The 27,928-nt window shown below is 43.6% G+C and overlaps 2 protein-coding genes across 2 annotated transcripts in view; both read right to left on the reverse strand.

Moving 5' to 3' along the window:
- Positions 1 to 413: 413 nt before the first annotated feature.
- dse (dermatan sulfate epimerase) lies at positions 414 to 20,287 on the reverse strand. The gene is made up of 6 exons (XM_036550485.1): positions 20,127 to 20,287; positions 17,283 to 17,745; positions 12,891 to 13,144; positions 6,331 to 6,570; positions 3,491 to 3,698; positions 414 to 2,786 (listed from the first exon to the last, which is right to left on the reverse strand). The coding sequence occupies exons 2-6, from the start codon at positions 17,699 to 17,701 to the stop codon at positions 1,040 to 1,042; spliced, it is 2,868 nt and encodes a 955-aa protein (XP_036406378.1). The 5' UTR covers positions 17,702 to 17,745; positions 20,127 to 20,287; the 3' UTR covers positions 414 to 1,039.
- Positions 20,288 to 21,108: 821 nt separating this feature from the next.
- nt5dc1 (5'-nucleotidase domain containing 1) overlaps positions 21,109 to 27,928 on the reverse strand; it is a 61,011-nt gene continuing 54,191 nt past the window's right edge. Inside the window, exons 10-12 of the mRNA XM_036549523.1 lie at positions 27,165 to 27,338; positions 24,087 to 24,255; positions 21,109 to 22,634 (exon numbers count right to left, since the gene is read on the reverse strand). Of these exons, the coding sequence (XP_036405416.1) occupies positions 22,522 to 22,634; positions 24,087 to 24,255; positions 27,165 to 27,338 (456 nt within the window). The 3' untranslated portion in view covers positions 21,109 to 22,521. The remainder of the gene's footprint in view (positions 22,635 to 24,086; positions 24,256 to 27,164; positions 27,339 to 27,928) is intronic.

The following is a 27,928-nucleotide window of genomic DNA, read 5'->3' on the forward strand; positions in this document are numbered from 1 at the left end:
AATTTACAGGGCTTTCATGATGATCTGTAAAATGGACTGTCCTGTGTCTTTAGTTACAGTTTGTGTCATTCATTTTGGCATCAACTGTCAGTGTCCAGCCTGTAGGTACAAGGCAATCTCAAGACTGGGGCTTTGGACACTCATGCATTTGGCACAAGGCACATCACAATGATCAGTCTTTGATCTCATCAGTATACTCCTGGACAGCACAGTGGTCTGGTGTCACAATACGCACAAACACTCACAGTCAACTGTGGGTTTATATTACCCCTCTAGTTTCTGCAGATACACAGGCCTTGTAAGCTACACCAGTTTACAAGAACACATTTTTACGGCATATGACCTGACAGCTATGAAACAGACAGTCTTAATTACCTGATAAAATGGTATAATGAAAATTTGTGTGTAGAACATATGGTCCAGGTTTTATAATGTGCTGTCAGTGGCTGTGTCAGCATTTGGCCTGTACACAAAAGACCTCCAAGCAAGCTGCCATTTGCTGGTACAGTAATCTCTCTCTTCTGCTTTGGTTAGAAGCTGATGTGTTAATTACCCACCTTGCTCCAGGCAATCACACAATGATAAGCACATAATAAATTTCTGCTTGTATTTCTTTAATTACAAAGAGTATTAAAATAACACCTGAAAAATATATCTTGTTTTAACATATGTACATTTTGCATTTTCTGAACAACATTTTAAAAAACTGTTCGTAATTACCAATGTGCATTGTTCAGGACATATCTGCATTTTAGTGGCTAGCCTGTGAGATCTTCAAAAAGAGGCAGGAAGTCCGACCACATAACAAGGTTCAAATAGACTCAATTCTAAAGCTCCACAGAAGCTTATGATTTCATCGGTGGTCTGGCTAATCTCGGTATTCTATCAATTCCTATTTGGAATTAACTTTTTCCTGGTCACCCATTAAGTTGGATTGGCTCAAACTGAGGCTTACGATAGATTTTCCCCCAGCACGAACGGCAACGCTTCAGCAGGTTCGTAAACTGACGTTCCATCAGCGCGGCGGCGATCGATGATGTCAGCACTGCGCCCGCGAACAGGACGAGTACAGGCAGAGCAGGATGAAGCTGTCGATGAGCAGGATGCAGTAGAAACACCGCTGGGTGTGCAGACTCTGGGCTTTCTGAAAACGCGTCAACAGCAAGGCCAGGAGCACGAAGAAAGTGGCAATGTTGAGTATGAGGAAGAGCCGTATGTAGGAGGCAGAGCTGGACAGGTCATCACTCCTGGCCGTGGCCACCATGTGAACCTCCTTGTACTTCCGCCCCTTCACGTAGCCGGCCTTCCTGCCTTTACGGGGGTCTCCGTAATCCACAAACGCCCTGGAGTCCCCGCCCCCTTCCTCTGGAGTCTCCTCGTACACACGCTTCATGGTCCTCTGCCTCTCCTTCTTCTCGCTCACCTCGATCTGAGCGAAGATGTCGGGCAGGGCGTCTGAAAGCTTGTCGCCCAAGGCCCCCTTCCTGAGGCCCCGGCTCTTGGCCTGCTTCTTGGAGAGGGCAAACATCTTCTCGACGGCCTCCTCCGTCTTCTTCTTGTCGGAGAAGCGCAGCAGGCGCTCGGCCGTCTTGCGGAAGCTGTCGGTGTTCAGAACCCGGGCCAGGATCTGCCTCTCCAGCTGCTGGAAGACGGGCTTGGCGTGGCCCAGGTTGTCCTCCACCAGGTTGACATACTCCTCCACCTCTTCCACAGGACTCTCCCTCACCCCCGCCGACTTCTCGAAGACCACCTTCTTGCGGTCGGTGAGCACCATGGCGAAGAGGGGCTTGCTGGTGACCTCCCCCGTGAGCAGGTAGATGGTATAGGTATGCTCCCTTGTGGACAGGTAGATGTCCACTCTCTGGGCGTCCCCGCGTAGACTGAAGCTCTGCACGTCTACCCCCGGGCCGAAAAAGATGTACGCCCCTCTGGTTTGCGGTTGCCTCAGAGGGAAAGTCACATTCACATAATTTGATCCATTGTAGGGGTAACCGCGAGGGTAGTTTTTGTACCCGAGTACCCCTTTCTCGCTGTAGCCCGTTTCGTCCATCCAGAACATTTTGTATGAATCGTCCCCGTGCCTGACGAAGGCGCCGTGCACGCCGTCTATCTGCGTCTCCTCGAAGGGCAGGTCGGTGTTGTGGAAGAAGGTGCTCATGACCTGCACCGGGCTGTCCTTCTCCAGGTGGACCTGGTCCACGAGCAGCAGCAGCTGAGGATTTAGAAGAAGCAGGTTCCTCTGGAAGCTCTGGATCTTCAGGTCGGGGTTGTAGGCCCCCTTCCCCTCTCCCCGGATGAACACCATGCCCTGCCTCTCCAAAGCGGCCAGCACCCTGCCCTGGGCGTCGGCGGCCAGCCCGTGCTTGTACTTCAGCCACTTGGAGTTGCAGGCCTCAGTCACCTGACCTTCCCAGGGTGCAAAGCAGCTGTCCGAGATGGCCGGGGCGAACATGGCCACGTTGTTGAGGAACGTGTACTTTGGTCCGTAGAGCGCCTCTGTTATGAAAGGCACTCCGTTGGGTGCGAAGGTAAAAGAGTTCTGATCCGGGTGCTCATGGCCAGCATTGAAATTGCGCCACCCTTTGATCCATTCTCTGTATTTGTTCTGGTGTACAATGTCGTATATTGCACGTCCTCCCAGCTTCCCTGACTTGAAGGAGAGGAAAGTCTTGTTGACCTCTGCCGGTAAGGCGCTTCCATAGGTAACCACTCCCCAGTCCTCGAAATAATGCAGTCGGGATGTACCGAAATCCGGAGGGGGGACGGAGGTCAGGTTTGGATTGTACCTGTATAATTCAAGCAAAAAAAAAAAAAAACAGAATACAGACATTAGAGATAAGCTGCTCTCTTTAGACAGTACAATCATACTAAAATAAGACTTAAAAACCTCATAAAATTACCCTGTGTCCTGTGTCCATCAATAAGTATAAGTTGTAATGGACTGTCTAAACTAACATCCAGTTACTCCAATCATGCAGTTGAGAACAATATTTCCTATGACTTGTTTTTAAATAGAAGGCATATATGGACACAATATTTTTTACTTCATGAGATGTTGATGTTTATTTTATTACTGGTAAGTATACAGACAAAAATGTTTAATGAAGAGAAGACACAGTTTCTATTTATTCTATATTATATTACTAGTTATTAACTAATTATGTTAATTACTTTAATTCATTAATTAGATTAATATACTATATAATATATACTACATGTTGGTATTCAAAAAATACATGTATGTTTTATTTTCTACATATTTTGTTTATTTCCTTCATAATTACAATAAAGGTAAATGTTACAGCATTGGACATGTAAGAAATTGTACAATATCTATCTGCTAAATGACAATAACGTAATGTAATGAATGTTTTAGGCTTTCCACACTATTACTGAGACAACTGACTTTCATTGAGAGACGGCTTTGGTCATTAAGAAGCAGCAGAGTTAGGCCTGTTTGACCCTGCCCAGCTGTGGAGGGGACTCTTACCAGAGGAACTCTGTGTGCAGAGTGCACCACCTCTGGCCCTTCCCAGCCTGTCCGGGACCGTCCACCACCCGGTTCTGTCGGATCAGGTCAGCCAACCAGTTTCCGCTGCCGTTGCGCATGACGTAGCGGTCCAGGAACACCAGCTGGCTCTCAGGGCCGTAGAACCAGTTGTAGTTGGAGTCGGCGATGGCCACACTTCTCTGGAACCCTGGTGAAGGAGAAGAGAGGAGATCAGACTTCTCCGCAGCCCCGGCAGAAAAAATCAAACTAATTTACAACCATGGCTCATAACCTTTTTGTTATTGCATTCAAAACGCAGAGAGGCAACAACATTGAGTGCAAGTTTTGCTGGCCTTTAACATGTACCTACAACAGAAGGAAAACGGTAAAGGTTGTCTAAATAGGAAGGCCTAACACCATCTCATTTCCAATATACAGAATACTACTCTTATTTATCTCAAAAAAGATTGTAACTCAGAGAAACTAGAACGATAAATGTTTTGCAAAAAGCAAATAATAAAAACATGAAAAATATTTGATTTTCCCTTACAAGCATTCCAAAGAAATGAAATAGTACTGTATAAGGTTTGAGCAGCAGCTGTGAAATACCTTCCCCTTAATTAATTTACCTTGTTAAAAATGCTGTAATCAAAGGTATAGCCCTCTTTTAAAGTGAGCAGCTGAGCAATGGAGAGACTACTGGCTGGGTTTTGTGCTGACTCAAGCTGGTCCAGAAAACTTCTAAAATATATGATGTGCTCATTAATTTTACTCGCACTCTGATGGTCTGAGGGAAAGAATGGCAGTGTGGCGTGAAGTGGATCTTAAAACCTAGCAACCGGTAGTAAATATTTAACCACAATAAATCACTTGTGAGTACTGAACAACAACAGCAATAACCACTACCAGACAGCACAGGCAGAGAAGTGGTATTGGACGGAAATTTATTGCGTTCCTGTCATGTTCTGAAATGGGATCAATCTTAGGTCTTTGGAAAACAACTGCTCTTTACTGGGAATGTGTAAGAATACAGGGGCAATATTATTTTTAGTCAGTCTGATGAAGAACATCTAAGAAGGGAGCTAGTGTTGGTAGCCTGAACCCCCCCCTCACACACACACACACACACACACACACACAAACCACACACATACACACACACACACACAACCCACATACACCACATACACACAGATACACACACACACCACACATACACCACATACACACAGATACACACACACACCACACATACACCACATACACACAGATACATGCACCATACACAGACACACACAAACCACACACACACCACATACACACGGACACACAGATACACGCACCACACACACACACACACACACACACACACACACACACACACACACACAGAGTCATGCACAGACCGCAGTACCGTGCAGTTGGTTCTGCTCCGCAGGCCTTTTCAGGATAATGTGGCCATAGCATTCAGGGGTGGAGGAGGAGAAAGCTGCCATTGTGGCTCAGAGACTGCTGTGTTTTCCTGCCGGGGTAACCCGACCCCACGCACCCCTGCACCGCTCTGCCGCACGGCCACAATATAGCAACTGTTGGCAAGGGGCTGTGAAATGTCCAGGCCTGACCTGCCGCCCCCCCCCCCCCCCCCCTCCCGCCGCTACCCTCCCACTGACCCCCAGACAAACCTCCAAGGGGAGCGGAGAAAGGCACAGCTCCGCCACGGCTTTGAAAGGCTTCCAAAAAAGTAATAACTACACGCATGCATACCCCATGTTCGGATAAAAGTGTAGCCACTTCCCACCATAGGGGTTATGCCACCAAAGGTTTTCCATGTCTATTCTACTTATAATGTTGAAATGCAGTGTAATACGAGAGAGCAAGAGGCAGCCTGGAGCGTAACAGGTGTTTTAGCCCAAGCAGGGATATGCTGTTACTGACTGTGTGTATACAGTACGTGTGTGTATAACCCAAACACACAGACATGCTAACACACTATTTTTTTTACAGCAGCACATTTTACTACAGCAGCAGTAGCCACTGCTACTCTGCTGCTCTTTTGTATAAAAACACAGATTTCAGATGCTATAATTTATTCTTCAGTTCAATTACTTTGTAATACTTTCCATCATTGTAAAATGTGCCCCCCCCCCCCCCCCCCCCCAAAAAAAAAAAAAAAAAGTGTTCAGCTTATGAAAGTGCAGTGATGGACACAGAAGCTAGATCTGAGACAAACCAGGCAGTCAAATTAATCATTTCGGAATGTTAGACGGTGAAATCAAACCGTATGAATTCACACTGCAAATCAAACGGGGGGGAATAATACACAAGCCAGCAGATTTTATGCTCTGTTGCACATGTCTGAACACGCAAATCATTAGCTGCCTTAATAATTCAGACAGTGAGCACAACACAAGAAGTGTTCCGATATCCGGGAAGCGGTTAAAGAGAAGTGTTTACGTTACTCGGTTACAGCTCAGAATGAATCACGGTGTTCACAAACATTTTGTCTGAGCTTTGGTCCACCCCGCACCATTCTGTCTCCTACATGATGCATTGCATTTCATTATTGCCACTTAGCAGACCATCTTATCCAGAGTGACTTACAATTTTATCCATTCATGCATTTATCCATTTATTTATATTTACTGAGGCAACTGTGGTTTAAGTACCTCGCCCAAGAGTACAACAGCAGTGCCCCAGCGGGGAACTGAACCAGCAAACTTTTGGTTACAAGCTCTGCTCCTACGCACATATGGAAACAAATGAGTCATTAAAACCTGAGGGGGAAAACAGAGAGGTTTCCCCAGATACCTCTGAGTGAACAAACTGAGAGGACCCCCTACCTGGCAGGACCGTCCTGTACAAGAAGGCAAAGTGCTTGTGGAGCCAGGGGTGGTCAAAGTGGCTGATGGCGAAGTGTCGCTGCACCAGGAACATGTACTGGAAGAGCGAACGGGTGGTGTAGGTTCCGTAGGCCACGCCCTCGTACAGGGACCCATCAGTCACATCCTGCAGGAGAACCAGGGACTTCTCCATGATGGCCAGTACCTGCTTGGCCCACAGGTAGGCCTCCTGTAGGTAACCTAGGGCACAGGGGAGAGCACATTTTTCCAACCTGTCATGGGTCATTCCAACAACTACCTGCTGTTGGTTATAATAGTGTACAGGGGGTAACAGTGGGGGTATTTGTGTAACATAGTTCAAAACAGTGCTATGTTTAGTGTATTTTCCTTTCTAAGACAGAACACCATTTTTATTGTGTCCTAAATAAATTGTTAATTACCTTCACCCTATGCATTTCACACAGCTAGAATATCACCTATTTAGCCAGGTAACCAACGGATCAAATCAGGGTTGAGAACCGTTCATCCTTAGAGCCCTAACTGGAATCTGAGCCAGCACCAATCCATGCTACAATAACAGTTCTCTTGCATTCCTAGAAGAGCTGTTCTAACCCTAATTCAAGTCAGATTTGACCAGATAAACCAGTGCATATGCACATCATTTGGATGTTATGACTGTGTAGCATTCCAATGCGAGATGGTTTTAATATAAGAAATACATTAAGTAAAAAAAAAATAAAAAATCACTGAGTAAAAAATGTGACTCATATTGCATTTGCTGCACTTGGCCCTTTATAACTCCTCCTCTGTGTTGCCTCAGGAAAGTTAGCCAGTGGTGATTATTTTCTGTCTGTAACTTTTGCCAGTGTCTTTACTCGTGCATTATTTTTTTGGTATGTAAATACTCCTCCCTGGACAAGCGACATGTGCCAAACAAACAACCTATTTCAGTCAGTGAATCAGTGTTTCAGAGTTTCTGATTCTCAGAAGTGAATTCCCCAGTCCAAGGCCAGATCAGCGCAGATTCCCGACACATGACGGATTCACTGGTGCCCCTCCAGAACAGACTTCCCACTCCACCCAGCCCACACTTCCCCTACTCAGTACTTCATCTGAGCCCTTAGACAACACACTACACACATTTAACATTAAACAAGACCTGCAAACAACAAGGACCGCATTTACATAAACACCGTATAGCCGCGCTCCACTCAGATCCCACAGTTCACGGACACACAAGCTCCTGGCTGTTCGGGTTTGAAATGAACCCTCTGTTAGGTCACCACATATATTCTAAATGCATACTTACGGAAAATCAGGTAAATAAACAAATTCTATATATGATCCAGTAGCATATTCCAAATGTTTTCCCTTTACTTATGGCAGCCATTTTGAAAAGAAAGACACCCAGTGTACAATATAACAATTTCTCTATTCTCAGTTTAAGAAGTATCTCATAAGCAGCAATCCTTTATAGTGATATTTAGAAATTAAAAAATAAAAATAGTGATCTTGTCATGGGCTGATTCTGCTTAATTTAAAGATGTTAGCAAAACTAAACATTTGTGTTGGTACAGGAACCTGTTAAATGTTTTACCTCCGCATAGTAGTGAAAATTAATCTTATTAAACAATATACTGGATGTATTTTACAGAATGAATGTTCTGAATAGTTCAGTTGAAAGGTTACAGTCCAATTATAGATCCGATGCAATTAAAAACTGAAATTCTATGATCTTACAACACCCTGGAGTGCCCCTGAGTAAACTGACAGAGAAGTCTATTTTTATGTTTTCACCTCATAACATAACAAAACATCTAATTACCATTAAGCTGGATAATTATTAGGGGGCCTCTACCTCTAGGACGCTGGAAGGCACCGGGAGTTTGGGGCCCAGATCATTAAAAGTTTAAAATGTGTTATTTATTAGAAATTACACCAGTAACAGCTAACAGTGAACTGTGTGGTCTAGAGTAACACTGTGGTCATTGGACAATGTTTTATTAGAATTCCTATGTAGTCTAAAAATTTCTACCGCAAGAACACTAGATAGAGGTTTGTATTCCCTCTATATCCAATGAAAAAATCTGTGTACTTAAGTACTCAATAACACACAAAAGACTTACTCATTTTCATGATTCATATATATAATATGTTTAGTACTGAACCCTGAATAAGCCTGACAATGGTCTAGCATTTGAGGAACAGCTGCTGGAATATAATTGGGACAGCAATGCTATTGTTACAATCAGACTCAGAATAAAAAAAAGAAGATATGAAGTATGTGTCCTTTTTTTTGTAAAATAAGCCAATGTCCCCTGGGTGGCCACTTCCAGTAATGCAAAGTTGACTGTAGAGAGCACAGGTTAATGAGTTGCAAGCCCATGGCTAACAGCGCGGGTGTGAGGACAGCCCTCTGCAGAGCCTTCCTGCTTCGACACGCACACACCTGGAACAGGAATGCGCTTATCCCCGAACACGCGGGGCCGGCGATCCACGCATCTGATCTACTCACTGCTGGCGGCTTTATCCCTGCAAAGCGGTTCTCACAAAACAGTGTGGTTAAAAAAATACAAGCACGGGATCAAATCCCACTAAAAACCATGTTTAAATCCACACTGGGCTTAGCCAGAAGAAGGAGGGAGTTTGAGGGATTTCGTTTAAATGAGGTTCCTTTTGTTCCAAAATGAAATACTGAGCTTCGCTTTCAAAGAGATGCTGTACACTGTTAAAATGGTATGACGTTACCCCTGACGGTGCCCAGAAGAAAAATGCTACATTGTGTTGAGACTGAAATACACAGCGATAAAATTTGCAAAAATTTCAGCACATTTCCAGATTGCACCTATCATCTATTATGACACATCTGTCCTTCAGAGCTACACAAAGAGCTTCAACACAATGCTCTGCACAGACTTACTGGCAACAGATGAACATTTTTATTCATGTAAATAAAATCGTACTAAAATCCACTTTCAACAATAAAGTGAGATTCTGGATGCTTGAGCCACAGCTATAAATCTAAACAAAGACAAAAATAATTCTGTCAGGACATTCGGTTCTGTGAAAAGGACATCTAGCAAGGAGCAAATATTTGCACTTCATTATTGGCAGCTACTGTATGTGCTGGAAAAGCTCCATTTATTCATTGAATTTTCTAAAAATAACAGCGTCTTTTAAAGTCACAGTCCATAAATTTGGAAAACCCCTATCAGTCCTCAAGAGACGGTGGGATCCAGACATACACACACACTCACCACATGCGCACACACTCCCACACAACACACCCACAACACTAAATTAAATAAATAAATAAACAAATAGATAGATAAATAAATTGATAAATGAATAAATCCGTACAGTAAATGTACCTGCGTGTTTCTCTACAGCATTGTCTTGCACTGGCCAAACGAGTTCGATCAAACCGAATGTTAACGCTCTTTTACTACCAAATGCAATGTCCCGGTCCCTGCAGAACAGCACTATACAACTGCAGTGTCAGCTTTGAAAGAAATGTTTGCCACAAGCAAATAAAGTGTATAAAGCCATGTACAAAAGATGACTGTGTTTGAACTTTTTCTTCTGGGTAAGAGGCAATTTTTCAACTATAAAGCAGGCCTTAGTTTTTCCTTGGCTTGCAGCTAAAGGGCAGGAACAATAGAGGAAGGCTGAATTTCTCCTGACTCAGCATTTCATGCTCTCTTAATGCTACTCAGTTCTGTCAAGAAAAAAAAAAAAACGTCTGAAAGAAAACCACAGTAACCACCGTAATCTCCATAAGCCTGTCGCAATTTATTTTATATCATCCATTTTCTTTAGTATTAGGAACGCTTACCAGTAAATAAACCAAGATGCTTCACAGCTGGGAACGCATTTCGGTGGAGTTTAACTGAGATTGACCTCTCTGAATAGATTTCTGAAGGAGGGCACACTGCAAGCTGATTTTCAATAAACTGAGATATATATATGACAATGAAATATTATTTCCTGAATGTATTTTCCCTTTTAATCATAAAACCGAGTTTGCTGAGAACCACTAGAACCACCACTAGCGATCTGCAGATGTATGTAGTCAATGCCTGACGTGACTAACGAGCAGAATGCGTGAACGCAATCTAAAGATACTGAAATGAAAAATATCAGATACCATAGTTAAGGGATAAGGCCATTCCTACCCCTCTGGACAGTGAAAACAAGGCACATGCAATACGAATGTGCCAAAGTGAGTCCAGTCATGCAGCATTTAGAAAAGTTGGGGCATAAATATTCCCCATAGTTGGGCATGGCCGGGGATAAGGTGCTACACCCAAGCGTGTACAGATAGAGCATGTCTAATCAGTGTGGCAGATGTGAGATGATTGAGTGAATGCTGTCAAACTTTACTGACACAGGAAAAACCTTTTCAGCGGTTAAGAATGAGTGAATGCTGTCAACTGTTACTGACGTGAAAAACGTGTCTGGCAGTTAAAATAGGCATGGTTTACAGCATTAGGATGACAAATGATACCTGCGCCAAACTGAGGCCAATGCTGCGAGAAGCTATTTAGAAATGACTCTTCTAAACCATCCTTACTGTGTCTAGGTGCCAGTGACCAGGAGTTATTACACTATTACACTGGCATTTCATTATTTGATTGGCATTTCATTAATACATTGGCGTTTTTACATTGTGCCTGAGGATGTGTGCGTAATGTCAGGTGTAGGGGTGAATGCAGTGAAAAGTTACTGATGCACGAAAAACACGTTGGAACCAGCCTGGCCCTGCACACCCAGCAATGGAGGCCAGTTTACGCATATCTACAGACTACTAGACCAGCTTGTGTGCTGAAATCAAGCAATATGGGGTGACATTACCAAGAATGTGACAGGGTAGTATAGCCATAAGGAGCAGGACTCGTAACCAAAAGGTTGCTGGTTCAATTCCCCGCTGGGGTGCTGTTGTTGTACCCTTGGGCAAAGTACTTAATACTGAATTGCCTCAGTAAATATCCAGCAATATAAACGGGTAACATGTAAAAAAACTGTAACCTATGTAAGGTCGCTCTGGATAAGAGCATCTGCTAAATGTCAATAATGTAATGGGAAAAAAGAAAACTATACATGAAGATGGAGTATAAGCACCAAAACCCATTTAGGCTAAAAAGCCTATATAGATGTAGCAATATGCATCTTTGCAAATGCAGCTCACAAGAACCCCTGTTTCCTGTACAGATTGCAGCAAAGATAGGCAGCAAAATTAGGTAAATTCGAGACACATTTTTCATAACCCTGCAGTATGTGGCTGCAGGGTAAATAAGAGCAGTGGCTCATTATCTGTGTGGGGAAGCCCACCAGGAATGCTGTGGAAAAAAAAAAAAAAAAATCGGGCGGAGGCTTACTCCACCGGAGAAGCCATTATGCGGGATTAAGTGCAGCAATGCAGAATGACCCCGCGCAGACTGAAATTCCAGCCAGGAATGCTTCATTCCTCAAGGGCAGGTCCTGGCCAAGATCCTACCAAGGAACACAGTTTACTGCAGGCTAACTGGAAAGCATTCAGTCACCCAAAGGCATGTAGGCCTTCATATGAGAAACTGCAAATGTGTCCGTGAGGCAGGAAAAGAGGAGGAGGTGGAGGCACCTAATAATTAAATGTGATGAGAAACATGACAACATAAAAATACCTTTTCAAATAATTATTTCTCTCTTCTTCTTTTGTCAGTCTTGGCAATTAACTGGTTAAATTGCCTTCTCGGCTCTTCCAAATCCCTCCTCTGACTAATGGGGTGGGTAGAGGGTTTATTTAACAGCCAACTGAGCGTACCACAGTCAGTCATTTCATGAGCAATTCATCAAATTAATGGAAGAATCACTTAATCATTATGCAAAATTTATTTTTCAAAAAAAAAAAACACCCACATATCAATAACTGGTTAATAGAATGATCACAGTGATCTTTCCTGTCTGGTCATGCGTAACTCTGATCAAACTGAGCTTCCTTCTTCGGATGCTCAGTTTATGAAATGATCAGGCATATCAGTACTGTTTGCCTTCTGGACAGCATCATCACATTAAGGACACACAAGGCAAAGGGTCCTACCTCATCCCTCAGAGACTCAACAGTGTTGCATACTGGTAAGGCACAGAACTTGTAACCGAAGGGTTGCTGGTTTGATTCCCCGCTGGGGCACTGCTGTTGTACCCTTGGGCAAGGAACTTAATTCAGAATTGCCTCAGTTAATATCCAGCTGTATAAATGGGCAACATGTAAAAAATTGTAACCTATGTAAGTGGCTCTGGATAAGAAAACGCCAATAATGTAATGATGACTCTTGGGAAAGGATCTGAGGCAATCATGTGTTAAGTACCTTGCCCAAGGGTACATCAGAAGTGCCCCTGTGTGGAATCGAACCAGCAAACCTTTGGTTTACAAGTCCTGCTCCTTAACCACTATGCTACAGTGATCAAACTGAGCTTCATTCTTCTGATGCTCAGAGCATATCAGTTAGCCTTCTGGACAAGCATGGTCAGATTAAGGACGGACAAGGCAGAGGGCCCCTCCCCATCCCTCAGAGACTCACCCTGGTTCATGAGGACGAGGCTGCCGGTCAGAAGGGCCACGCAGTTGGTGGGCTGGTGGTTGTGCAGGTACTGGAACCCCCAGCCGCGGCTGTAGGACTTCTCGTACATGTACCGCGAGGCATTGCCGATCACCTGCAGGAAGCGCTCCTGCTGCCGCTTGCTCAGGTACTCGTACAGGAAGTCGTAGGCTGTGGCGAAACCCACCAGCGAGTGAGCCAGCGGTACCTCGTCCCAGGGGGCGTCTTTCACCAGCCTGCGAACACAAGCAGCCCGAAACAGTGAGGGTGACTCAGACGCAGCTCTGGGCGTTACAGACGGCCAGCTACGGTTAGGCCAGGGTACCTCATACAGGTGCTACGTCCTCAGAAAAATTATTTACAAAGTTTAAAGTTTATTTTAAAGTTTAAAATTTAAAAAAGTAAATGGAACACAGTTTGACTTACAAAAACATATAACTCATTGACACTGCATTAATTTTTTAAAATATAATGTAGATAAAATAATAATAATCAATAAATAACAATGTCATATACTGTATGGAGGTGGAAATGTTTTTGTAATACTTTATATATATCTATTTTCTATCTTAAAAGGGAAATTGAAATTTCACAGACCCATAACCCTACTGCAATGGCAAATATAGTGACTGTTCAATGTAGAAAGGGCAGTTTTGTCACCAGACATGTGAATTTGTCATGCCACAACACTTTTGTGGCATGTTTTTCCCCTAAAATTATTAACTGGTAACTGGTAAAATATATGAATTGGTGACATGAGAGCTTTTGATTGTTATAGAGTGATTTTAAAATGTACTGTTTTTTTTGAAAATACTTTAGGGTAATGACTTAAGCCAACCCAAAATACTTCATGACAAAGTGCTATCATCTAAATTTCAATTGGTGTTGTTTGTAGTTTATGATGCAGAACGTACTCTTTTAAAAAAATAAATAAAAGCGTTTTCCTACAATTGCCGAGGATTTGCTGGTTTCGTCAACTCTTAAATCCCTTTGGCAACTTCCGCCCACAATCTGCAAAGCAGTATTTCCAGCAGCCTGTTTATCGAAAGTACAAAGTGTGCAATGTTCTTTTCACTTTGTTATGTCCCTGGAATCCCGGACTTGTTAACTGGGTCACATTTTTGAATTGCGAGCCCTAATTTTTTTAGTAGCTGGCATTGCAGGCAGAAAGGGCAAATTTATTCTGTCAGTTACAGCAGGTCTGTCATGCCCACAAACAACAGGAAATATAAGCACTCAATATGACTATTACACATGCTGTGATAGAGCAGATAACAGACACACGGTCTATTTTAATCTGTGCCCCCCTCCCTCTGCCATTTCCCGTAGTTTCATCTCGCTATCTGAGAGACCATCGTTTCAGGAAGTGCCCCCCCCACACACACACACACACACACACACTGAAAAGTTTGATTTGCCAAACTCACCACACACTCCTGTAAACTCTCATAAACTCACTATAAATTCACTGCCAATTTTCAGAGGCAGAGACCTTTACTTGTGTTATTTCTGCATGTTTATTTTAGAGACACGTGTAATATATGCTAAAATATGACATTTTAAATTTATCGAAAATCTTTTTTATACCTGTCAAAATATACTATACTATATTTGAGAAAATAAATAATCAGACTTTCATTTATATATATTTTTTTGCATATACAATATTTTAAACTGCAATTTACTGTTAGAGGAGATCCAAAAAAATCTGTATCCACTTTTTCAGTTCAAAAATATGAGGACACAAGCTTGGTTGATGGCTGGCACAGACCACAGTTCAGCAATGAGGAACCTACACTAAAAAAAATCATGTAATGTCAGTGCTCCTTCTGCTCTCCGATGCCAAAGTACACAAAAGCTACTTATTTCTGCCTGTTTATGGACTAGTGCTTGTGAATGAATGGGGGGCCCGGCGGCTGCAGGCCTGTGTTTCCCAGCGGTAGCATGGTTCCCCTCCGCAAGTCGGCGGCCGCATAATTGAAGCTCGCGGAGATCACAGCTGACTGCTTTCTGGAGCTGCTCCTTAAGCTTCGCTGGGAGACTCCGAAAACCATAATAAAAGCGTTGGTGAGGATAGAGCTCCCAAACGCATGTTGTCAACATGCGAAAATACCGGGTTGGTGGCACCTCACCTTTCAACACTGGCACCCGGGAAATTTACAAGGAAAGAAGAACAAACTTCTTTTTTTTTTGTTAGCAATGTTTTCAGCTACGCCAACTGAAATCTTGTTTAGTGAAAGATGCAAGCGTTTTGTGCCTCTACACTGAAAGCGACTGAGTCTGAAAAGGAAGCCCTGAGGATGGACGAAACTGCTGAGACACATTCTGGTACATGCTTTTTTATGGGCGAACTACAGCAGCTGGAATGAGAAAAAGGAAGCATGTCTATACTGAGTTTAATGCAGAAGGAAGATGTTGGCAGAATGCAGGCACCATGGCTCCAGATTTGGCCTTAACTGGGGCATGTGTCACTCCAGATGTCAAAGATCCCTCTTTAATTTTCATTTCCTGGGTCACGGTTAGCAGGACATCCTTACTCCAATGCACCTCCAGAGCATGGAGCAGGGAGAGATATAGGATATACCAGAATAGCTTATGTTCGGTGAGGAGTTCTAAGACACGAACAGCAGTTAATCTTCAAAAACAGATAAATTAAACATATTCGCTGAGTATTCATACGCGAGATTCAGCTACGTGCTTTTAAAATAACGATCAAGCTGCAGCACAATTCTTTATAACGTACAGGCAATGTACTCACTATTGCACACAATGCGGCTGAGATTTTGGGATGGCAGTTGTAAACTGGACTTGCGAATGCAATGCTGAATTATCGGCACAGAGGATCCATGCAGAGATGTAGCATTATCAAATCTTTGTCTGGCAAGTGCAGGTGAGGGCCATATATTTTAGCAGCACATACAGCACATCTCATCGTCTCCTTTGGGAGTCTTGGTCCTGAGAAGACTGTGCCGGAAACGCCTGCAGCAGAGGTAACGCGCCGGGCTATTTCAACAGGCCACACGATATTTCACCACCCGCACGCTTTTGCAGGAGCCCGTTTATGCGGCTTACGCATTATCCATTCATAAAACCGGGCATTTGCTGAAACGGTTCAAGTCGAGCGCTTTTGCTCGATAGTAGAACAGATGCATCCAAGCCTGAAATCAAAAACTACAACCTGCTGATTACAGGTCCGCTTCCAGCACTTTTCCGCTGCCAATGCTGGATTTGCCGTTGCGTGATCCTCCGCATCTGCCACTTTCTAGTACTGCACAATAACCTCCATAAGCTTCGCAAATAAATCCCTCTGCCACTAATGTTAATGCCTTTGCCCACAAATCGCTTCAGGATTAATGGTGCGAGGTGAATTAGCTTCTCCCCAAAGGAAGGGTCAGCAGGGCACGGTGAAAATACGGCAGAAGGCTACTTCTTTTCCCCTTTTATTTCAGCAGTCAAACCTGTGGAAGCCCCTTGCTGACAGCCCACTGTGGTCAGAAGCTCCGTCTATTTTTCTATCACGTTGTACCAGAACATTCAGTCCACATCTGAGGGTTTCATTTCCTTTGAACACAGGCATGTTCAGCAGTGAATTCAAACAGCTGCTAAACACATTTCCTGAGAGGACCACAATGCAGCTCATCCACCGCTCAATTCTGAAAACTCAGAGGATACTCTGGAGGCATAAGGACTTAAAATCTTAAAAAGCAATAAAAATATAGCAGAGGGGCAAGGTATTGTTCTTAAAAAAGTGGAAAAAATTATGGGGTCAATGCAGTGAAGAAAAATACAGACACACACCAGAATGCAAAGTCCTCATTAAAAGCAAATTTTTTGACCAGTCACTATTGGATAAACATACAAACTGCACCTGATTACAAAGAAACCAAGAAATCAATGAATCAGCAGAAGGCATTCATATTCCATTGCAATAAAGAGTACTCCAAAGGACAACCACAAGATAATAGACCTGTTGCCTTGATTTTACTTATCCTCAGGATGGGCAAACAAAATACCTTAGGGTTTAGAATAGATCTGTGGGTTGGACTGCAAGGTTATTGAAAAAATTCCTGCCCTGTACAGGTAGAAATCTCCGAGCCTCAACACAGAAATTTCACCATACTGGCTGAAGCAGCTGAAGACAGAGAGCTGCACGGTGACGACCACAGAGCAAAGGACACCCTTGATTACAATAAAATGTAATTATATATAAATATATATTATAATCCTGACAAAACCGCTTGATGATGTGGGAGCCATGTTAAGCTGCTGCTGGCACATGACATCGGAAGATGAAGGGGAACTCGTAAACGCCGAGTGACAACAACAATAAAAAAAAGACAAAAAAAAAGAGGAAGAAAAAGACAGAAAATATACCAACTAGGCTGAGCCGCCATCCTCTCCATGTAGTCTCTGGCCAGGTCCAGGGCGCCGGCCCGGTGCGGGTACAGCAGGCAGAAGATGGAGAGGGCGCCCAGGTTGTTGCCGTACACCTCGTTCCAGCGCGCGCTGAATTCGGCGGGGCTCCAGGGGGGCAGGTAGTCCTCGGGCTGCGCCAGCATGGCCTCGCCCGCCTCGCGGATCCGCGCCGCCATCACCCGGTGAGTGGTCGCCGCCGCCTGCTGCAGCTCCTCCACCTCCCCCTTGCCAAAGTACAGCATGGGGTGCCCATCGTAGTTCCCCCCCAGGAAGGGGATCCCTCCGCTGGGGTCCGCCTCCCCCACCACGGGGGCCACCAGGGGCCACAGCAGACTTATGAAGAAGACCGTGGGGGCCCCGCGGGTGTGCGCTCTCATGCTGACATCAGAGGCGGCAGTGCGGCATTTCCGGAGTACGCGAACTGAGAAGGAGAGGGAGAGAAAAGCGAGGGGAGAGGAGAGAGTTTTGTGGAAGTCGGCCGTGATCTTTTTTTTTCCCCTTCCTTCTCGTTCATACAAAGGCTACGCATGCCTGAAATAATTGGATTCAGCTGTATTCCTGATCATCCTGGCTTTCCCTAATGTTCCCAGAGCTTATAAAACTTGAAAAGGAAAATCTGCAGACTTGCTGCGGAGTCAGAGGGAACAGAAAGGGAAAGAGTGGTGACTCTTGTTAGCGGATCTGACCAGGGTTCAGCGCTGTTTACTCTGTTGTGTGAACCATAAAAATGTAGACTCCGAATACACTGTTTAAAGAGGAAACATACCATTTGGGTATTGTTTTTTCTGACCAACAATCAAATATGTGACTGAACACAAGTATGCATTCTAACAAATTATATATTTCGGAATACATCTGACACTGCAGCGTCCCGTCTTCCAGGGCGTTAAACGGAGATAAGCCTAGTCTGGAGCCTCCCCTCTCTGCTCTCTCCACCCCCCCATCCCTGGATCTGCACTGTCTCGGGAGAGTATAACCCCTCAGTCTGGAGAGCTTCCCTCTGCTCATATAACCCTCAGAGTATGAAGCAGGAAGAGCCCGCTGTGTGTTGTAAAAGACATTTGGGGCTCCTTGAGGTGATAAGTTGAATACCTACATGCATGAGTTTTTTGTTCCTGCTTCTTTGTAATTTTTATACACTCTTCGCTTTTGTTTATAGACCTCAAAGGATAAATATACTCATCTGTGAGACCCCCTCCCCTCAAAAAAATCTGTTTCCAGTTCTTTAAGAATGAGTAGCCTTCTGACTTATTTAGCTTTTTTAGAAAAGTATTCCCGTAATTAAAATGAGGAAGATAGTGGGAAGTTTGAAAAGTTCTGACAGGGGTTTCGGGTGTCACTGTATCAGACACACTTTTTCTGACTCCTTCTCTTTTGAAACCTGGGCCACTTCAGTAAAGCGGGGTCATTTCATTGCTCTCTGGGCGACAGATTGAGATCTGACACCTGACCCCTTGAACTGTCGCATTCCTCCAAGGGGGACACATAATCCAAAACCTCTGCTCCAGGAAACATAAGCTTAAACAGACCCTGAAAGGTGGAACTCGAGAGTGATTGTGTTTCTAAGTTGTGAAGAAGTGATTAATTTGGTTTAAAAGGAAACAGATGACAGAGTGCAGCCAGCTTTTTCGTTCAACCTTTTGCTCTTTTTTATATTTACATAACGTTGAGAGTAACACATGGGAAAAACATGGGGAAAAAAGGGGAAATATTTTCTGCTTTGCACATTATTAGCTTTAAAGCACCAGTTCCCCTTCTTTCCCACCAAATCTTCTGCACAAATAAACCACTTTTGTAGTAGTCTGCATTAAAATGAGATCCACATTTTTTTCCGACGCTATGGTCCACAGCAGTTTAAAAGGCACTCGCGCCTCCGCTGATAGACTGCTCCTTCTGACTTCGGCAGCATGTATCCACTTGAAAGCAGAACACATTACACAAAACCCCAACTTACTGGGTTTGGGATTTACACAGTGACAACCACCAAAACCTTCTACGCATGTTTTATTTCCACAAGAGACATTTTCCCGACTGCCTCAGACACTGGTCTCCCATACACCAGTATTACCCTAAAAGCCAACATATTTGGGAAACCATCCTCTAACCTCGGAGATGGTACACTTACCTCCATTCCTCCGACAAGCTCATCAATCACGCACTCAAACCTCGCCTGCCAAATTGTCGGATGGTTGCACCCGACACCCACCTATTAACTCTTAACAGTGTAGCCTGGGTCAATGGGGACCAGTCAGAAGTCAGACCCCGATACATAGCCAAACACTCGTGACGGGTAGGTTTAACGAGACTGTCTGGTGGAGTGCTATGTTTTATGTTTTTATCAGCCTATTTCACCTCCCAAATCATACCTGCAAGAAAAGTGAGTTTTGGGCATCCCCTATGGGAAAGTCTTAAAATTGGATAGTAATTAGTGCAACCAAACACCGTTTCATCGTTCCAAAAAGACACAGATAAAACAGCCACAAAACGTGTAAAAGTATCCATAAAAGGACCGTTAACACAGCAGCTACAGAGCTGATACAGGTATCCACCCTTTAAATTCCAATAAATAATGGAGTACTGTTCCGACTTCCCAACTATCCTTAAATGGGATTAGCAAATGACTAGAAAAACCATCATACGTGTACATTTTTAAGAACTCCTTCCCGAAACGAAATCACGTTTAGCTAGATAGCATGCTAACTTTAATATCACTTGTCTCTTTTCAAACTTCAGATCCAGCAGTATGAGAGAAGTATTAGTTTGTATGTCGGTTAGATGATAACGGAAAATAAAATTTATTACCGTTCCAAAGGACTTTTGCTAAGCTTGCAATCCAGCAACGCTGAGTCCAAACGTCATTTCTTGTACGCGTTATATGTCCGTCTCCTTGCCATTATCGCTCCGTGGTTTGATACACGGTAACTTTCGTACAAGAGGCGCACATAGAGCTGCGCTCGGGGAGCAGCGATCTGCGGTTTGGAAGCAACGTCATCGGCTCCGACGATTTAAGGAGGAGCAGTGCCTGAGAGCTAGCTGAAGGAACTTGAGAGGATTCGAACCGATGGACCCTCACACATACTTAAGATAAAGTACTTTCTGAAAAGTGTCTTATTCCGTTCATCAGCATTATACTAGACTTAACACCAAAAGCGATCCTCTCCTGTAATTACATACATTTTCCGTTGTCACCTTGCCGCAGAATTTAGGATCAATTAAACACAATTACATATGTAAGTACTCTTGCTGCATCTTGTAGCCGCGATCATTGCGGTGTAATGTTCAAACGATGAACTCTTAAAGTGTTCTAAAGATAAATCTTAAAGTGTACGACATCAACAAACACGTTTATTAGCATCATGGAATATGTTTGTCAAAACGCTCTTGCGATTGTGATCTGCATCATCTATATGGTCTTAGTGCATTTTGCATATGGAAAGGATAACCCCAGTAAACTGTGGTTGTCTGTGCACAACGTGAAAAGGATATGTGCATTACCACTACAAACTAAAGCACCGACGCTTTACGTTAACATTGTTTAGCACACTCCTTATCATGAAGGCTTCTATATCAACACACCAGTCATGGATTGCCTTTGTGACTGTAATCCTTAGGGGTTAAATTGAGATATATATTATATTAATTATATTATATTATTAGAAAGCATTGAAATGATGAGGAATGGATAAAATCATACGCAGCTCAGAGAGCACCAGGAGGACTGTGTGTAAGAAATTTGTAGAATATCTTTATTTCACAGATGGTGAACTTTTATAATTTCCCTGCATTTTCTAGGACATGTACAACAAAGAAATAATTAAACATAAGGCAAATCAGGTGTTTTAAAAAATAAAATAAAAAAACAGGAACAACCTAACTTTACTCTGCATGAAACACTCTCATATACAGACACAACAGAAAGAATGAAGAATGGATGACACACAATGTTGCATACTACCAGCCAATACTAACGTACAATGTTTATTACGAATATAGATTTAATGCAGGGTAATTGGCAATATATAGCAGCTAGCCTACATTTCAACCAACAATGACAACGTATCCATTCAGTAGTCGGTTAAAGCATGTTCTCACATTGAATACTGCATATGGAGTACATGTATTCCACATTTGTACACAATCACTCAACTGCACTATCACTGCTGCACCAGAACATGATAGACATTAAGCAGGGGTGAAGCTATCCACTATTAATGTTTTCGCACACAATGAGAAGATCACCCTTCATTTTTCCAGGGAGCTGACTAAGAAAAAATGTGCTGCTTCCTTAAAAACATGCCCTCAATAATGCTTCGAGTTTCAAGCTGCCTTATATGTGGGCCTCTTGTCAGACTAATCACACTGCATTGTGCCTTTAACTTTGAGAAGAAGGTTACGGCAACAGTTTTTAATTTACGCCGTTTTTCACTTTGAACAGTTGTGCAGTTGTGTAGGACATGAAATAACATTGTATCACACGTGCATAAATTCTTAATTAAAAGTGAAAGGACAGAGGACAGTGCGGTCACTATATAGTTAACAGAGGCCTTAATATTGCATCTTATAAAACTTACTACTCAAAGGCAAAAACATACAAATGACCCCAGATAATTCATTTGGCATGATGCATATTGTTTAATTTCATGTAAAACCTTTGAGGCAGGGTAAGTAATATAGGAATAATTCATTCTGCTGTTACCACACAATGCATTCCAACTACTTTTTCAAGTCAGTGTATTTTTTCAAATTACTTCAATGTGAAAGGGGAAAAACATTAACCAGAATGTATTGGTAAAGAGAATTTAACTAGAACAAATTTTCTCTTCAGGTAGTGGGGACTTATTCAAAATTAAATTTTTACGACTCGCATCAAGCAAAAACATTGATCTACACTTCGCCTTGACCTGTCTTCACTCCACCGACACATACTCATCTACAGCTTACACTCTATGCCCTTGGAAAGCAGTAATAACATCTGGACACACATTATACATGTCACCCTTTCACATGTATAATAACGCACGTAATGAAAAAGGATCAAATGCCAGAGAGTATCACCCTACTGTAACACTGCAATACATTCAGATGGTTTATATTCAGGTGTGCATGATTTCCTTGTGCTCTGGAGATGGAGGGATTGATGTGGGGACGGGGCCTTGGTGGTGCCCGCCTGCAGAGGCCTGTGGACGGGACGGCATCCTCACTGAAGGCTCTCGCACATCCTCAGCAGGGATTCGGGGGGTCTGGGGTAGTAGCCGGTAGTGCATGGTTTATCTGGAGAGAATCTGGGGAATTTGTAATCCAGAGGGAGATCTAGGATAGAAAAGATACCAGTAATAATAATCGTCAGATACTTTATTGATCCCCATGGGGAATTTTGTCCTCTGCATTTTACACAGTGAGCACACACACACTAGGAGCCCACTAGGAGCGCACTATGAGCACTCACACACTAGGAGCAGTGAGCACACACACATTAAAAGCTAGGAGCAGCGAGCAGCCGCAGTACAGCACCCAGGGACCAACTCCAGTTCTTTTGCCAGTGCCTTGGCCAAGGGCACTGACAGGAGTATTAACCCTAACATACATGTCTTTGATGGTGGGAGGAAACCGGAGCGCCCGGCGGAAACCCACGCTAACATGGGGAAAACATCCAAACTCCACACAGAAAGGACCTGGGACGGCCGGGATTCGAACCCAGGACCTTCTTGCTGTGAGTGCAGTACAGTGCTAACCACTGAGCTGCCCAATTAAAGCCAAAGCAGAGGGGAGTGGAGCAGAACGGAATGGCAGTGTGGGTTAGAACGGCTGCAGGGTCTGATCACAGCATCCAGCTGTATGACATGGGAAACGTATGCAGTGTAAGTCACCCCGGATAAGCGTGTCAGCTAAGCAAATACACACTCACTTTCGCTCAAACCCAAACGTGCGTTAGCTACTTTTGAGTTTCAAAGAAATTCATTGCTGCAGCCGAGAAGGAGGAAGATATATAACATTGATATAGGGCAATGAAAATTTACATTTCTAATTATTGCTACAGGTATTATTATTATTATTATCATCACTAGGCATTTAAAGACTTTTGCCTCTCGTGCATCTCTATCACACTTAATTTGCATGCCAGTTTTATGAGGATAACTCTTTCATAACAGAGCACTCTGAGGCAACTACAAAAGGAATGATAAATGGTAAAGTGACGTAAGGAAATTTCTACTTCAGCTGCTTCCAGTGAAATCACATGAAAGGCAACACCCAATACAGTTCCTGTATACGTTGCTAACACAATTTCCCTTTGATGAGGACTCTTAAGTGATTCATAGTGAACACTGCCATATATGAGTATGCTGCACCCACATGCTTAAGACATTCAAGTCAGACAAGTCTTGCTCTAAGAAAACCGGATAAGGGGATTGCTAAATTATAAATACACATGAAGTTTCACAACTTCACAGCAGCATTTTAGAAGCTTAAATGCTCAATAGATTTAAAGGAACACTATACTCCCGAAACCCCCCCCTCACCCTTAAAAAAACACTTCTGAAGTTACTGTAGGCGCAGAGTGGAAAATTCCCCCCACAATGACTGTCACAGGTGTCTCGGGTTACTGTAGAAACGGCCTGTGTTTGAGCCCCAGTGCTTAGCGCCCCTCTGGAGACCGAGCACGCCCCCCTGAGCTCAGTCAGCAGCTCTACGGACTGGGGGCCTGACGGAGCCTGTGACGAGGGCCATGATGCACAGGAGTCCCCTCCCCCGGCCGCGCCGTACCTGCGATGCTCTCCACGCTGGGGATCGCCATGGTGCTGTAGGTGTGGATGCTGTGGCAGCACCATGTGATTTTGGAGGTCTCCTCCTCCCCTCCCCCGCTCCGGTACACGTCTGTGAAGTAGGAGCCCCACTGCTTTGACATGGCGGAGGGCGTCTTCATCCCCTGGTCCTGGAACCACACTATCCATCAGAGAACACGCTTCTTTCCAGACTGAACCCACTATCCTCTCACACAAGTTTTCAAACCACCTTACAACTAGCAGTATAAGCTATGCAAGCACTGGAAAAGCCAGGAGAGGTGTTGAATTCATACGCTATATTAATCTTTTTCAGATTTTTTGCACTCATGATCACACACAGTTGTAAGACACACCACATATATAAATTGATGAGTTCTAACACATTCATAGCATAATGTCTTTGTTTTGTTCTAAAATGTTAACTGCCACAAGTAGATTGCTGAGAAAATTCACATTTGAATTTTATCCCTTTTTAATACCTTACCTTCCTTATTCTTATACCCCTTTCAGCATGACAAAGTCCAGATATATATGTATAAATGACTGATTTGGTTTGCTCTATGTATTCAGTATTTGCGTATAAGATTGAGAAAGCAGTTGTGAAATTTCATGAATCCGCGCAGTGGAGCTAAGTCTCTGCCACCTGTTGATCACGTGTAGCACGTGTGCACCTTACTGGAACAGTAAATAGTAAAAAGCTGGCAGGTCTTGCAGCAGTATTTCTCTTTAAGGATGATCCAGATTTCTACGTTCCAGAAAGGAATTATCTCAGACTGTCTTATGATCATAACTTTCGTCTGAATTATGTGAGGACCCTCATCTTATCACCTTACTACAGAGACTCTGAACACAACACATTTTTGATATGCACTATAATACACACACAACTCATCATATGAGTAGAATATATTATACTGTATTATATCCAAGTATCTGTTTGCTTGGTAGATGCCCTTATCCAGGGTGACTTAAATATAGTGGACATACAATATAACCCAGCTGTAAAATGAACACATCTGGAATTTGCACATGGAGTCTTCTGGTTACCACTTCCTTTCTGCTTGCTAATCAATGTTGATGTGAACACTCCTATAGTTATCCTGGTCATTTATTCAATTTGTAATTAGCTCCAAATGTGAGGTCAGCAAGGATTTCACATAACCAAAAAAATGCATTTCAAGAGGGTAATTCTTTGTGTTTTGACGTTTTGTTTAAAATGTCCAGAAAGAGAGAGTGACCACTTGTTACATAAAATGGAAGCTAAATCCCCTTTCCTCTTTTACTTTGAACATGCTGCACTCAATATGCTTCCCACCACACAAAAAACAAACTGTGATGGAAACAGCTTTGATTCAAGCTCTTAAATATGCAGCAGTATTTTCCCTCCGGACCCTATTTAAAAAAGGACGACTCTAAAGGAAACATGTTTATCCCATAATGTCATTAATAAAACATCAAAGGGCTACAATTCAGTGAAACCAAACTGTTCTAAAGCTCATGAAAGGAAGCCATTTATCTGATCCTTTTTGTAAGACCCAGCAAAAAAAGCAGATTAAATCAGTAGTTTGGTTGTTGCGCTCACTTCGTCTGTGACTAACTCTTCTGAAGCGCCTCCTGTTTGGCACAACCTCAGGACATCAAAGCCAAACATTTATAAATTGTGGCAAAACGTTCAACAACATTACATAATCACAGGGAAATTTCCATTAGGTGGTCAACTTGGGTCAAAGTAGGAAGCAACAGATTAAATAAGGCGAGTGAGAGACATACTCGAGCTCTTTTAAGGTTTTCAGAGCATATGAGTACAGAATAACAGAATACAGAATAACAGCAAGTGGACAGAATAAGACAGATGTATCTACAGCATACACACGATAAACACCCTTCCATCAAACACAGGAAGGAGAGCACATATATCTGCTGATGACAGCACTGTACTTTATGTTCTTCTTCCTCGGTCACTAATAATAAGTCCACCATTGCTGAGACAGAAAGAGAGAGAGTGAGTGAGCGGCTAGGAGCGAATGAGTGTTTGAGTGAGTGGGTGGGAGAGTGAGTGAGTGAGTGAGTTGGACAGTGAGCAGGTAGGAAAGTGAGTGAGTGGGTGGGAGAGTGAGTGCATGAGTGAGTGGGTGGGAGAGTGAGTTGGTGAGTGAGTGGGTGGGAGAGTGAGTTAGTGAGTGAGTGGGTGGGTGAGTGAGTTGGTGAGTGAGTGGGTGGGAGAGTGAGTTGGTGAGTGAGTGGGTGGGAAAGTGAGTTAGTGAGTGAGTGGGTGGGAGAGTGAGTTAGTGAGTGAGTGGGTGGGAGAGTGAGTTAGTGAGTGAGTGGGTGGGAGACTGAGGGACTGAGCTGCCAGCCTAGCTTTGTCCGTGTCAACAGCACCACAGGACAATGTCTGCGGAAAGGCTACCCCTGATGCGAGCCGTGTTGCTGATTGATTCTCTGGCCAGCCTGATCATCTAGCTTCCAGTACATGTGCTGACCCATCCTTCTCTTCCTGGGGAAGACTGACCTGCATTCTGATACCTCCGCAGGAAGCGACCGGCTGAACACACAGGCTTTTATGTGAGGCTCAAGGCCTGCTCAGAGACGGAAGAGCTCTATCACATCCTTCATTTCAGTCTCTTTTACCATTTCCTGCTCCTCTCTGTGTTTCCATTACCTTTTTCATATCTGTAATTCTCTCTCTCGCCTGGAATGCTGCCTGTCTGAAACACTTACACACTCCTTCCCTAAGCTTGTTAGAACAAGACTGCCATTGCAGGTATTAGTTCTGCATTAGCTGCTGTTACTGTTATGATCTGAAGCCACACAGAGGAAGATTAAAGTATGCTGTTGCTTTTACCAGCTGTTAGGGTAGGATCCTACCCGAGAATGATCATGCGCTTATGCGTGTACATGTGCACGCATGCACGCAAAAGTGCATACAGGGCTGTGAACTGGGGCTCTGGACAGTATGGAGGAGCACCGTGGCCCTCAGGCACTGAGTCAAAGGGATGTGGAGGAAAGAGCAGGTGAGAGTAGCAGGGGCAGGAAGCAGCTGCTCAGCTGAACTTACCTCAAACTTTCCCTTCTTTTCCAGAGGCTCGGCCTGGGCGTCCTGAGACTTTGCTGCGTCACTGCCCAGCACCCCCTCTCCCTCCAGCTCCTCCACAATCATCACTGTCTCCCACTTTCCATAGCTGCTGGCTGGGAACATGTCAGACCGCATGCTGTCTCCGAAGTACACCACCTACAGGACAACAGGGGCATTGCAGTGGCCTTAATGGTAAACTCAGTTTCACAGGGAAACGAGCTGTAGATCTAGTATGATGCCATTTTAAATCTGAGGGGTATTCATGATTATGAAGTTTCTGAATGTTTTCAATATGGCCAGTAGACTGTACCCGCAGTCTACTGGTCATGTGAATTATATTCATATGCCAAATATACACCTGAATGTCTTTTCTATTCATTCCAGACCTGGGGATCCTACAACAGAAAATGACTTTCTCTACACTGACCACTAAAAGAGACTCTTCTGACTTCAGAGCTAGAGAGAAAGAACAAGTTCAGACAGGCCTAGAGGAGAAAGTAGGAGAGAGACAGCCTGACACTCCCACTTCTTTATTCTTTCAAGCTACTCAACATGGAAAATCCAATGCCTTTATTCCTGGCAGTAAGTGAGGAATGGAATATTTGCTTCAATAAAATAATATAAGGGGGGGGATACAGCCTTACACAGAAAATAGTCTCCTGAAAGGCTGAATAAAGAGACTGAACACAGCACAGACTGGATGCTCACAATCGGAGAAAAACAGTTCCTTTCTTTCCATGCTGGGC

This window comes from Megalops cyprinoides, chromosome 17, assembly GCF_013368585.1.
Source record: "Megalops cyprinoides isolate fMegCyp1 chromosome 17, fMegCyp1.pri, whole genome shotgun sequence".
NCBI classification, from domain to species: Eukaryota; Metazoa; Chordata; class Actinopteri; order Elopiformes; family Megalopidae; genus Megalops; species Megalops cyprinoides.